At 48.4% G+C, this 13,625-nt stretch overlaps 2 protein-coding genes across 2 annotated transcripts; both read left to right on the forward strand.

The window, feature by feature from the left end:
* The first annotated feature begins 165 nt into the window (after positions 1 to 165).
* TRMT2B (tRNA methyltransferase 2 homolog B (S. cerevisiae)) lies at positions 166 to 7,681 on the forward strand. Its single transcript, XM_010187478.1, has 12 exons — positions 166 to 340; positions 1,361 to 1,410; positions 1,904 to 2,023; positions 2,411 to 2,510; positions 3,522 to 3,592; positions 4,041 to 4,187; positions 4,316 to 4,410; positions 4,935 to 5,149; positions 5,269 to 5,370; positions 5,551 to 5,670; positions 6,669 to 6,768; positions 7,555 to 7,681. Exons 1-12 carry the CDS (start codon positions 166 to 168, stop codon positions 7,679 to 7,681), a joined length of 1,422 nt encoding a protein of 473 aa, XP_010185780.1.
* Positions 7,682 to 9,709: 2,028 nt separating this feature from the next.
* On the forward strand, positions 9,710 to 13,074 carry TMEM35 (transmembrane protein 35). The gene is made up of 2 exons (XM_010187479.1): positions 9,710 to 9,910; positions 12,556 to 13,074. The coding sequence occupies exons 1-2, from the start codon at positions 9,791 to 9,793 to the stop codon at positions 12,940 to 12,942; spliced, it is 507 nt and encodes a 168-aa protein (XP_010185781.1). The 5' UTR covers positions 9,710 to 9,790; the 3' UTR covers positions 12,943 to 13,074.
* Positions 13,075 to 13,625: the final 551 nt, after the last annotated feature.

Here is a 13,625-nt window from a genome sequence, read left to right on the forward strand (position 1 = left end):
GGGTAGGGCCCGCGCTGCGCCGCCCGGAGCCCCGAGCGAAGGAAAAGCCCAGTCGCGGTGTTTTCCTCAGCTCATCTCCCGGTGCGGAGCTGAGGAGCCGCGTTCTGGGCAGTGAGGGTGAGGTTGCTTGTGCTGCTGCGGGGGAGCAGCCCCTGGCCTCCCACCATGGCTCTGTCCTGCACATTGAGGCTGCAACGCCGGCACCTTCACCTTTCGAGTGGTCTCCTGAGCAGCTTGCCCGGGCAGTACCGCCGCCTGCCAACAGAAACAGCAGCAAAACGGAAGGAGGAGGCCAAGGAGGGCTGCAGACTGCCGGATTCCTCCTGGGAGAAGAGGGACGGCTCAAAAAAAAACTGAGCACTCTTCCATAGCACCGAGTTCCTGCAGCAGTTAGAGCAGTGACTTGAGGGTTTTGCCTCCCCCCAGCTCTCCGTGGTAGCCAGGGCTCAGCTGGCTTCCCTGGAGCCTTGTCTGGGGATAGGAATGATGGAAAAGACAACTGAAAAGGTCTAAGAGGAAAGGACCAGGAGTGGAGCAGTTGCTGCACTGGCAAGCAAAAAATAATAGTCCATTTGATTGGCAGTTCTGTGCCTGAAAGTAGTTGGCACTGGGTGCTCTGGAAGCAGCTCAAAAAATCCCAGTAAGCAATAACAGCAGCTTATCCAGCTGTGGGGTGAGCTTCTCCATGGGGTCAGTGAGTGGATTTGATGGATAGTTATGATACTTTGGATCATAGCCATCTCACCCCTTCTTTTTATTTGTTTGTTTTTAAAATCAGCTTGTCTGTGTTGTGTTCTTGCTTGCCCTGTCACAGATGCAAGTAGCAGCAAGTTCTGACGTTTGTCTCTAAACTGCTGCTGTGTAAGTGGCTGGGCTGTGGGAGCGGGCAGCCTGCAAAGCACAAACTGAGCATTTCACTGTGGTGGATTTAATCTAGTACGGCATTAGCAAAAAAGAATACTCATTCCCTTGGTTTCACCAGCCTGGAGTCAGGTCTCATCCAGTGCTTGGCTGGGCCTCTCTGGGTACCCGTGCAGCGGAAATGCCATTCCTGGCCCTGTCCTCGAAAGGGGGATCGGAAAGATGCCTGGGTTCCCCAGGACACTCAGGCATCCCTGGTTGATCTTCTGCCAAAGGCTCAGCTCTGGAGAGCTGGTTGTTGTGGTTCCTGGGTCCCTCTTCCAGCCACAAGTATTCTGTACCAGGAAGGTGCTGTGAAAAGGGAGTTTGGATGTTCACAGCCAGCTCTGGTGCACCAGAATGGTCCTGCCTGTGAAACAGCTGGTGGGGATGTTATGCCGTAAGTATCAGGAGATGAGTAGCTCTGAGCACTACTGCAATATTGTGCTTTCCAGGTTAGCGAATGCAGTGACTCCGCTGTGGAGGCTTCCCTATCAAGAGCAACTGCAGGTAAGATTTGCTTATGTGGACTTTCCTCTGTTGTGTTGCCCCAGTTCCCTTCTATCCCCCTTGAGCAACAGCCCTTAGCATCTTATTTGCTTAGTGCTGTAAACTCTTCAGACTCCGTTTACTGCTGCTGTAATTCTTCAGTTACTGTGAAGGATGGAAGTGGGAGGGTCCCTGTGGGTGGTGTGTGCGACCACCAACAGCAGCGAGGATGGGCACTCGCATAGCAATCCTGTCCAGTGTGGGACAACTGGGTCAGCGGGGCTTAAGGTTGGACCAAGTGCTCCAGACCAGCCCTTGGGAACCATGAACACAGGGTTTCTCTCTCTCCCCATAGCTCCAAGGGGCTGCGGGGATGAGAAATGCAGAGTTCCTCTGGGGTTATGTCCCACTTGCAGTATTTCCCCACGTTGGGCTTCCCAGAGGTGGGTGATGAAGAGCTGCCCACCATCGTGTGGTCCTGTGAGGGTGTTTCTGGCTTAGGACTCCTCTGCAGGTGAAGTATGAAAGCCAGAGGAAGATTCTGCAGACACTGGCATCTCATCTGAAGGAGCTGGGCATAGATGTGCAGAAACCTGGTGGACTCTGCTGTCCTCTCCAGCCTGTAGTTTCTTCAGTGAGTATCCTGTGGTAATGCTGTCCCCTCTGAGCCACTGACAGTCACTCAGCTCCCAAAGAGTCTCATGTTGGGGATCACTTGGTTGGAGAGAACACGTCTGAGGCAGTCCTTGCTAGCCTGTGACTGCCAGAGGGTGAAACAAGGCCAGTGATTAGGAATGCTTTTTTGTTCCCAAACTTGATAAACGTGTCACCGTTCTGTCTCAGAGAGCCACTTCTTGTTCCCAAGGGGAGGTACTGGAGGTCTTGCCCACAAGCTCCATTTCTGCTTTTTGCACATTCATGTGTCTCTTCCCATGTTTCCAACAAAACAACTAGGGTGGGTTTGGGCTTTCCTCCATTACTTTTAATCCAGGGCTTTACTTTTCCTTCTTTTTTCCCTCAGCCCGTCATTCACGGCTACCGAAACAAATCTACTTTCTCTGTGAACCGAGGACCAGATGGGAACCCCAAAACCGTGGGGTTGTATGTGGGAACTGGCAGAGGTCAGCACAGGACAAGGAGCTGGGTAGAAAACTGCTGGTGTGGGCTGGGTTGGGACAAGGCTCTGCTGTGACAGCCTGCACCCGTGTTAGAAGCCTGAATCCTGAAGGATGCCAACAGAAACACCACCAAGTCTGGGCCAGCAATTTGAAAACCTCAGTTGATACTTGATTAGCTTATTAAGAAACAGCAGCTTCTAATTTGCTAAATGCAACAAAGTATGACAGCTGTGGTAGCAGCCCCTCCAGGATTTAGCTTTGTTATTCTTACTCATGTTGTCCCTGGGTTTTCACTGTGCTCCAGGAGCCTGTGCTGAGCAGGGAGAGCATGGGGGACCCCCCCATGCACCCGCATGTCCATAGGCAGCAGAGCAACGTTTGAATGTTTGGAGTGCACAAGGCAGTTTGTTTTTGGGCAGCAAAGATGCGAGGTCCTCCCAAGCTGCTCAGTGGTGAACTCGTTCACACCATCAATGCCAGGTTTTGCTTCTCAACTTTCATAGTGAGAGACGCCGAGGGGTGGTCGCTGTGTACTTTTCTGATGGAAAAAATAATTCCATGGATGCATTTTACCGCTGGCAGCAGAAGTTTAGCATTTAACCTGAAGTAGGAATGCCGTCTTCCAGGCAACCTGAACTCCTTTGCTGCTGTAAGTCAGCCCCGTTATTCCCTAGTTGGGAAACCAGCTTGCTCTCTTCTGGCTCCCTTAGTTTAAAAGCAGCGCAGTGGCTCCTTTGAGAGTTGCTGGAGGACATTTTAAATAGCTCCCAGAGCTCCAGCCTTTCAATGAGAACTAGTGACAGTGGCAAAGGGAATTCTGGCAGATCCTGCAGACCCAGAATATCACAGGATTTAGTGGCACTTAGCACTTTTTTCTTTTTTTCCCCTCGCTCTTTTCTCTTTTTCTGTGGGAGAAATCAGATGAAGGCCTCTCCACAGTTTATCATGTCAGATGCTACAATGGCTTACGTTCCCTGAAACAAAACAATTAAATACCTGTCTGTCTCTCCTCAGCAAGAAATATTGTCTGTGTGAATGCCAACCACATGGAGAACATACCCCAAAAACACAAGCAAGTAGCCCAGGTAAATAAATAAGTCATGTCTGTCCCCAGACAGAACAGAGTGACTGCTATAACTCTTCTCTTTGAGAGCACTGTAATTTTAGTTATACTGGGTTTTCACATCCATTTCCATGTTCTGAAAAGTTTCAGGCCTGACTCTGATCAATGGCTAAATATTATTTTAAAACTTGCTAATGTTGCAGCCTCTAAAGTGTCCCAAAGCATGAAATTAATCAAGTGACAGTGAATTCCTGTCAATTTATTAAAATTCCTAAAAATCACAGATGGGAATTATTAACATGTCTTGTCTTCCAAGAACCTGGAAAGTGCTTTCACTCAGAGTATTGAAATCAAACAGAAAAAACAGATGACACTGGTGGAAGGGGCACCCGTTTGGGGTGCACAGAGTCATGCTAAGACCAGGGCAGTTGCCTTCGCTGTCTTACACGTGCCATTTCCCCTGTGCTCAGTGCTACGAGGAGTTCATCCGTCGCTCCCCCCTGGACCCCTGCATCCTCTTCCATGAAGGCGGACACTGGCGGGAGCTCGTGGTCCGCACCACCAGCCATGGCCACACCATGGCTGTCGTCACCTTCCACCCCCAGCAGCTGGGCCCGGTGAGTGTGCAGGGGACAGGGCCCTTTGTAAGAGGCACAGTAGGTCTCTGGCTGACCTGGGCTTGCTGAGGAGAGGCGTCCCATCAGATCACCCAAACAGCCGGGTTTTCCTTTCTCACCCTTGACAGGAGGCCCTGGCTGCTCAGAAAGCATCACTTAAGGATTTCTTTACCTGTGGACCTGGAACTGTCTGTGACTTGACTTCACTTTATTTCCAAGAGAGGTATATGTCTTGACACAGGCAAAGAGCGGAAACAAAGCAACCTCCTTTTTCTCTCCCCATCTCTGATCAAATTCAGATGCTACCAGTTCAGGGAGTGCTTGAAGAGACTGACAGATGTTTGGATGCCTCTTACAGATGTGGTTTTAAGATAATCACATCTTCACCTGAAATACCTGAGTATGCTATGGCTCTACCTCATGGAAGTTATGAGCCTGAGAAACTAAAGAAAAATACCTAAAGTCACTTTCCCAAGACAGTAAATCACATTGGCAGCAAAACTGGGGAACAGACCCTAGGACTGCTATCTTCTGCAAAGTCATTTTGATCCTTTTAATGACTTCTAGGTTGTGCAAGTTACAGATCCCTTACAAAGAATCAAAATTATTTGATCCTGTTGAAAAGCTCACATGAAATAAAAGTTGATGGGGGGAGAACCATCCTCCCCTGCATGAGCACCCCAGGAATGGAAATGGGAATCAGCTGTCTCTGCTGAGCTAACAGCTGGATTTTGTGTACTCTGCTAGCACCATGACACGCTGCTCCCATGAGCAGTCCCCCTTCCAGCTCCTCCACGGAGAACTGCACATCTTTGAAGAAATGCTGGGCCTGAAGTTTCGCATCTCTCCAGATGCTTTTTTCCAAGTCAACACAAGTGGAGCAGAACTTCTGTACCGGGCAGTTGGGGAGCTGAGTCAGGCTGGTGGGGACACCGTCCTCCTCGACATCTGCTGTGGGACGGGTAAGCAGTGCCCATGTGAGCGTGGCTCCCACGTGCTCTGCATGCCAGAAATGATCCCTGCTATCTAAAGGCTTCTTCAGCACGGATATACAGAGCATTTCTGTGTCCCTTGTTTCCAGGCACAATTGGTCTCTCTCTGGCTCACCAAGCATCCAAGATTATTGGTGTTGAGGTGGTAGAGAAGGCAGTAGAGGATGCCAGGTGGAATGCAGCGTTCAATGGTGAGTTCAGACTCGCGGTGGCGGAAAGTTTCAAACTAACTGCTGAAAAATTGGAAGCAGAAGTGAGTGGAGGGATCCTAACAAGTCTCCCTCCATGCAGCAAAGGGCAGTACTTAATGGCATACCTAATGTCTGGTGAGACTGACTGCGCAGTTCATGTGGTTGCTTTTTGCTTCGCAGGAATTTCAAACTGCGAGTTTCACAGTGGAAAGGCAGAGGCCGTGTTACCACAGCTCCTGTCGTCGTGGGAGGATGCCCGACCCCTTGTTGCTGTGGTGAACCCATCGCGGGCTGGGCTCCGTGAGAGAATATGCTATTTATTTTCATCTTGAGAACAGAATTTTGAACAAGTTTTGAGACCTGTTATACTGGCTGCAAACCCTCTGTTCACTTAGTCTCTATTTCTTACCTTGTTGCTAACAGCAGCTAAAATCCCACAGTGTCTGCTGTTTTCAGTGCCTCTATCACGTATTTCCTTTAGAGAAGACAGCTCTAATCTTTTTACCATCTTTCATAGGCTCATATTATTATTTAGGAGAGAAGGAGCCTCTGGAGTCTGTGGTGCAATGTCCCAGCTACAGCAAGGCCAACTTCAGAGCTGTATAAGGTTGCACAGGGATATAAAGCACAGTTGAGGTTTGAATGTGTCCAAGGGTGGATAACCTCTCCTGAAAATGTTTTCCCTAATACATTTAATCAGAATTTCTACTTGCTGCAGCACATCTGTTGCCTCTCATCCTCTTCTCATGCCCCTCTGAGCAGATCCTGGCTCCATCTGCTCTGTAATCCCCTATGAGGCCCCTGAAGATAGCGAATGGATCCCTGCTCCTTCTCTTCCCCAGGCTGAGTAATCCCAGCCCTTGCCCTCTCTTCATGCATGCCATGCCCCAGCCCCTGAACCGTCTTAGTGGTCTCCACTGGACTCACTCCAGTTTGTACTGGGAAGTCCCAAACTGGTCCTGGTGCCCAGATGCGGTCTCACAAGCGTGTGTGGAAGGTTTTATGTGCCTCTGCTTTTAATTTTTCTCTAATCCTTCATTCCCCTGGAAAGCAGAGGGATTCCTCCCACTGCTCCACTCTGCCAAACTGGCTGAGCTATTAGCAGCATGTGTTGCATCCCTGGCCTCCTAGGAGCCTGCATCTGAGACATGACATGGCAAAATGTGTATATACTTTTCTCCCCCCCTGTGTTTTTGGCAGTTCAGTGCAGTTCTGTGATGCTCACTGTGCAGTTATTCCTTCTGGAGAGCTCACAGTGGTGGCTGGTCACTGGGAAAGCATGGTATCTGTTTTTACAGATCACAGGGTTGTGCGAGCCATCCGAAACTGCGAGTCCATCCGAAGGCTTCTCTACATCTCATGCAAGCCAGAAGGTGAAGCCATGAGGAACTTTCTTGAGTGAGCATCCTCCTCTCTTCCTTTCCACTGAGTTTAGTGACAGTCCCTATTATGTCCAGACAAGGACATAAATATCCTATTGGCTTAGGAAGGTTTTTGCCACAACTGAATTTCGCTAGGTGAGTTCTGCAGGTGCGGTCCAGGACTAGTCAGTGCATGGTCAGAAGTGGTTTATGCTTCTGCATTACTTTGGGTTTACCTGCAAGCTGCACTCACTGGTTCAAGGCAATGGGTATTTTTGGAGTTTTACGTACCAGCAGAGTGCTTTAGTGCATCAGTAAGGGATAGAAAATAATGCAAATGTGCTATAATGGCATTGTGCATCCTTCCCCAACTAAACAGCACATCTGGATGTGGGATATGGAATTCCACTGCAGGAAGGTTGACCCCTCACCAACCAAGTGAAGTCAGGGGGATTAGTCACCCGCTTAGGGTTAATCATAGGGCTGAGTCTTTATCTGGGGCAGGCCTGTTTACAGGTGATAAATCTGCCTGCAGGTAACCAATGAAGGTAGTGCAAAACTGAGGATTATTTCCTAAGGGTATTAAGTGTCTTTCAGCTGGGATGACTTGTGAGAAAGGGAGTTTTGAATCTGCCCCTGACTCTTCAGCTTGCCCGTGAGGTTTTCAGAGCTGGTTTGGGATTTAGTATTGATGGTTGCAGACCACAGCCAGTGTCAGCTGTGGACTCGGGGGGATGTCAGCCAAACCTCCTTAGGGCATCCTCTGCTGATAATGGTGGGAAGACTTTGCTGGTCTAAAGGATGCTCTTTTTGCTTTCCACAGGCTGTGCTGCCCACCTGACCCAGGGAAGAAGCTGGCAGGAAAGCCATTTATCCCTGCGTTGGCCATCCCTTTTGACTTGTTTCCTCATACTCTTCACTGTGAGCTGGTGCTGCTGTTCACCCGCTGACAAGGAGGCAGGTATGCCAGCTCCGAGAGCTTGGGAAGCAACCTCCTACTGTCTCAAAGACTGGACTCAGTGTAGTTAGGAATTAAACTTGTTTTCTTGAAAGTTGTATAAAAAGAAATAATTTTGCTTTTGCTCTTACTTTGGTTTGCCTAACTACGCTCTTCTGTAAGGAAACACTCACATTTCTGGGGTGAAAATGTTCTAAGTAGCATTTCATCACCCTTCTCTCCCCTGCAAACCTCTTGGGCTGCTGGTTAAAGCAGTCTGGAAAATACCCTCTCCCTGGTGTTGTGGGTTTTCACCATCAACACATGAATACAAAGTACTAAAATCCACCGTATTTGCTAATACTGCCATGCCATTATCTCTCCACTTGCTTCAAGGATCCTTCAGGTGTTTTGCAAGTTGATAGTGATTTTTCTATGAAGAAACCATAGGAACCAGAAATTGTCAGGCTTCATTGGGAAAATGTTGACTTTTGGAGTCAGGGAAATATTTCTTGTATAAACTTCCGAAACCAATATTGAGTCACTGTCAGTCACGTGGATAAGTTGGAGGTAATAAGAAATACGTTTCTGAAAAACAGCATGAAGACAGAACACATTTCAGTGTCTCTCCTTTCACGCCTCCCTCCCCCTTCTCTGCTAATGCTTGCCGATACCTAAATGTGAAGTGCCCTGTGAAAACGTCAGTAGCAACAAGTTATTTGCTCATCACATTGCTCTGCAACAGTTAATTCAAAAAGCTGGTGTGTTTTGTATCTGCCCTGCCATGCTCACTGACTGGCAAGCTGTGAACTTCCCTGTTACATTAAGTTCTCTCCAGCTCTTCAAAAGATGGAGCTGCTACAACCTGGAGGTAGGTCTGAGTAAGCAGAGCTCCCTTGTGTTTTGTGAACTCCATGTTGTTTTGACAGCTCCTTTTAGTTTTTGCTTTTATGTTGTATTGAAGTTACCTTTTGGTTTATCCTGTCATCTATGCCAGACCAGTAGCAGAACATGTTTCCAGAGTCAGGCTGTTAAATTTCACTCCTTCCTCCAAAAGAGGAGTTCTTTTATCTGATTTGGGTGAATCAAGGCTGATAAACTCACAAGGAAACAGGGAGAGTTGCCTGTATGTTTCAGACTTTTAACTGCAGTCCTAAGGATCCCTGAGCTTGGAATAACAACAACCATGAGTTCTCAAGACATGAGGGTTTAAATTACATGGGATTAGGATTTGAGACTTACTGCACCAGAAAGGGACATGATGGGGAGATTCCTGACAGGCACAGGAAGTGTTGCTCTTGTAGTATCCCATGACTGTAAGATTTTTCCACAGTTACAGCCTCTTGTTTTCAGTTTATAGCAGGGGATGCAGTTTTCCAGCAGTTCTTTTTTGTATAATTATACCTTGGCTTCTCACTGCAAGACCTGAATGGATTTCTGCTCACCCTGGCTATGCTTTTGTCAAAAGGAAATATGTTGCACATTAGAGGGGGAGAGATAATGACTTTAAATCAAGAAGTCATAGAGAATCAGGAACCTTTCCACCAATCTCTGGAGAGCTGAACACAGAGGACAAGTTTTATCTGCAATGGGGGAGGGTGGCACCGTGGCCTCACCGTCCCTTTTGGGCTTCAGGATCCAGGATAGCCACAGGGGTTAGACATATTTTTTGCTTTTCTGGGGCAAATGTATTAAGTCAAATGTTGTTTGCCATGTACTGGTGTCTGAGCATCTGAAACGGAAAGCTGCCTGTGTCCAAGAGATCTCCGACCGGTTTTCCTCCATAGCGGGTTATTCCCGTTACCCTGCTGCTAACGTCGTTTTCCCAGGAGTGAGAGACTGCCATGCGTTTGGCTGCCATCCCGCATCCCTAAAACTGGCTCGGTTCCGGCATTCCGGGGGTAATTTAGGGAACGTGGAAGGAAACAGCGGATGAGTTCACTGCAGGAGCGGCGGGAACGCGCCTGGCTCCGGCTGCGGGGCATTAGGACCCAGCGGCTGCTGAGTGGGGGGGGCTGAGTCCCCTCGCTGCTGCTGCGGCTCTGTCCCTCATCTCCATGGTGCGGGGCCGCCTCCCGGCCGCAGCGACGAGGCCTCCCCTGCACCGGTTCCCTGCGGCTCCATGGCATCTCCCCGGACCGTCACCATCATCGCCCTCTCGGTGGCCTTGGGGCTCTTCTTTGTCTTTATGGGGACCATCAAACTCACCCCCCGGCTCAGCAGGGATGCCTACAACGAGATGGTGAGTGCGGGGGGGAGGAGGGGGGCGGGCGCTGCTCTAGAGCCCTGAGTGATGTGGGGGGAGAGGGAAGAAGCTTTTCTTCTCCTTTGATGGAGAGAAACAACCAGCACGCAGTGCCGAGGAGATCCTGGGCTCCATCTGAGTCTTTCCATGGAGAACCCTCTTGTGGATAAGGATGGGGGGGAGGAGGAGGAGGATGGGGTAGCACAGCACCCTGGTGCCTGCAAAAAGATGGGGACTCAAGGATCTCTGAAAAAGGGCCAGACGTGTAGCAGGCAGGGACAGCTGATCCCTGGGAGCGTGCTACCCCCTGGATCGGAGGTAGGAAAATCAGATGCCTAGTGACAGCCAGGTGATCATCCCCAAAATTCTGTGCTTGAAAGCAAGGAGAATGATGCTGGCTGTCCCTACCTCATCAGACTTGTGCAGGGATTAATTAATGGCTTTGAGATTCTCAGTCAGCAGAAGAAGGTATTATTAATAGTCACATTATTCTCTTTAGCCTGGAGAGTGAGCCTCGTCTGATGGGAAAGGGGTGAGGAGAGGAAGGAGAAGTCAGTATATGTGTTCCTCAGCTGGTACCCAATTTGTGCTCCTCTGCCCACAGCCAGCCCTGCTGCGGAGCTCCGCTGGCTGAGCTGCAGGCGAGGGACAGGCTGCCACATTTTGCTTCCTTGTCTATGTTTGTTTATTCTCCTGTCCCTCATTATAGTTATTGCAGTGGCTGAAAAGAGTTGGTATAATTTTTATGCCCCTAAAAATGCTGGAAGTTTCCAGCACATTCTGCTCTCTGCCTTTGCTCCACCTGCCCAGCTGCTTCTCCTTAGCTCTCAAGTTAACATCTGAATCGCAGTGCTCCTCTGCAGCCCAGCTCAGGGATCTTACAGAGAAGAATCACCAAGCAGTGACTCAGGAACAAGAGACTGAGATATAATACCCAGAAAACAAAGCTCTTAAGTTTCTGCTACATAAGGGACAGGAAAAAACACTGAGACTTGAGAAGCATTGCAGAATCCTTGCTCTGTAAAGTATTTCATTTCTCTCTCCCTTTCTCCTTTACCAAGACCCAGGCCTGCACGTAGGAATGATCTCTGTTTTCACAGAAAGCAAGCAGGAGGACTCGAATATTACACAGCTCCATCATTCTTAACACCCCACATTGTAACATGTTCATGGCTCATAAGGCTTTCATGCTTTTGCTGTGTTGCATACCAGGGTGGTTTGTCATGTAATGGAGACAGTGAAAACCTGATCTTGCCAATCAATAAGCCTGGCTTCTTGCTCCAAGCAAATAAGAGAACCTCTGTTATCTACCTACAACACCAATCTTGCAGTTTTTAATTCAGCAAAAAAGTCACACTAGTTTGTATATTAAAATATCTAAAATACCAGAGCACTCTAGGACATGCTGATAGTATGTTGCTTTATAAAGCTGTATTTTTTAGAACTGTTTAAAAATATTCTGCTCTGAGGAGAGGTTTTATTCATGAAAGGTTTAAAATGCATCCTTGCAATGCATATACTTAGAGTAAATTAGTCATGAGATCTTAAATTATTTAGTAGTAAAAATGATAATGCTGTTTATTTTTTAACTACATGTGAGCTCCTCTTAGAAGGAAGCAGCAAAATTTCCAGAGAAGTGGGGAAGTTCTGTGTGCCTGTAGTGCAGGTTTCCAAAATCACATGGAAGTAAATCTAGATCCTGATCAGCGCCTTTGAGAGCTGAACAACTCTGTACCCGAGATTCGGCTTCCATTTCCCTGTCCCTGATTAGAAAGCAGAGAACACAGGGGTAAAGATACCTGCAGGGATAGTATACTCAAGCGTAAGTGGAAAGAATTTCAGTCTCTCCAATAACTAGGAGCTTTATTAAAATATTTGTATAAAGGAAATACTCGATTGAAAAAGAAAAAAAACAAATGCAACCAGTAAGTCCATGAGCACCTGATGTCCAAATGCAAGATCTTGAACCTGTGTAAGGACAGAGGTTGATTCTCCCCTGACACAATGAGGCAGCTGTGTAAGGAGGCAGAGTCTTGCAATTTATACTCCTAAATCCAGCATAAACCAGGAAGCAAAGGATGTCAAACGTCAGCTCGTGTTCACCTAAGGAAAGAAAGGCTCATAAAGGTATGTAAGCACAGGATAGGGTTGGTGAATCTCAGCTTTGAGGTATAGTCCCATACCGAAATTGTACTGCCTGTAATCACTGGGATATTGTAAGCTGCCTTGAGGTAGAAAGAGACTTCGGTTTTTACTTGCTGCGCCTTGGCTTGGCAGGGACTAGGTGTTTTAATTATAAAATGCAAGCTACTTTTACCCAACATTGCTAATTCTAGCAATCATAACTTCAGATGTCAGCAAAAGGTACACCTGGCCTGGTCGTAGCTCCACAGATGGGTCCTAGGTTGCAGAACAGTTTTCCAGCAAGGAGACAACAGCTTCTGAAGGGGGAGTTGCAGGTTGATGGCGTTACTGTCCCTCCAACAGAAGTTTTAGGGGTACAGATTGGATATTGTGCCAGAGGGGTCTGTGATGATTGAAGCGATATTTAGGTTATATTGTACATCAATCTACTTAAACGGAAATTACATTTGCTATTATTTTCTTACAACGTACACTATGCTATTACTGTTTGCTTTCAGAAACGAGCATACAAAAGCTACGTGCGGGCCCTCCCCATGCTGAAGAAGATGGGAGTCAGCTCCATCCTTCTCCGCAAGAGCATCGGTGCCCTAGAAGTGGCGTGTGGCATTGTCATGACACTGGTGCCCGGTCGCCCCAAAGATGTGGCCAACTTTCTCCTCCTCCTCCTCGTGCTGGCTGTGCTCTTTTTCCACCAGCTGGTGGGGGACCCGCTCAAGCGTTACGCCCATGCCCTGGTTTTTGGGATCCTGCTCACCTGTCGTCTGCTGATCGCCCGCCAGCCTGAGGAGCAGCCGCCAGAAAAGAGGATCCTGTCGGTAAACGGGGATGAGCAGCCACTCCTCCATGAAGCAGCTCCCGAGAAAGGGAAGATGAAGGTATCCTAGTTGAGTGCGTGTGAGAAATACGGACCCTCGAGGCAGCTCTCTCCAAAATCACCTGGAAAATTTGTTTTTTTATTTACCTATTTATATTTTTTGTCTGTCTAAATAAAGTTGCACTTGGGGTCTGAGAGACACGTGGTATGTCTACACTGTAGTCTTGCTTTTGCTGCTGCCCTGGAATGTAGAAAAATAGAAGTTAGCTTTCACCAGGACAGCTCGAGGCAGTCAGCGGCCTGGCTGGGGTAGCCCTGGCCTCAGCAGGGACTGCAAAACCACCCTGAGGGCATGGGCAGGGGGGAGATTGGTCCCTGAGCATCAGCCTCAAGCCCCGTGGCAGCTGAAACTGAGCTTGGATGCACTCTGCTGTGTGGCAGTCTTGGTGACAGCGGCTGGGGAGGACATAACCAGAGTGTCCCTGCGCTGGCTTGTGCAGCCTCCTTCATAAATCTACGTTTCCTTTTCCACAGTCAAGGGGGAAAAAGGATCCTACTAAGCATAAAAATGCTGTTTGCTGTGCTTGAGGATCCCTTAGCCTTTGCTGGGACTGTGCCCAGTCCTCTCTTTGGACTGGTTATCCAGGGAAAACATGGGATGTGCTATTTGCATCTTCCTCCATTTCCACACTTTGCAGAGGCTCTTGAACGGGACAGTGGCCCAATAACAGTAAATTTTTGCCCACTCCAACA

Source organism: Mesitornis unicolor, unplaced genomic scaffold, assembly GCF_000695765.1.
Source record: "Mesitornis unicolor isolate BGI_N332 unplaced genomic scaffold, ASM69576v1 scaffold32546, whole genome shotgun sequence".
NCBI classification, from domain to species: domain Eukaryota; kingdom Metazoa; phylum Chordata; class Aves; order Mesitornithiformes; family Mesitornithidae; genus Mesitornis; species Mesitornis unicolor.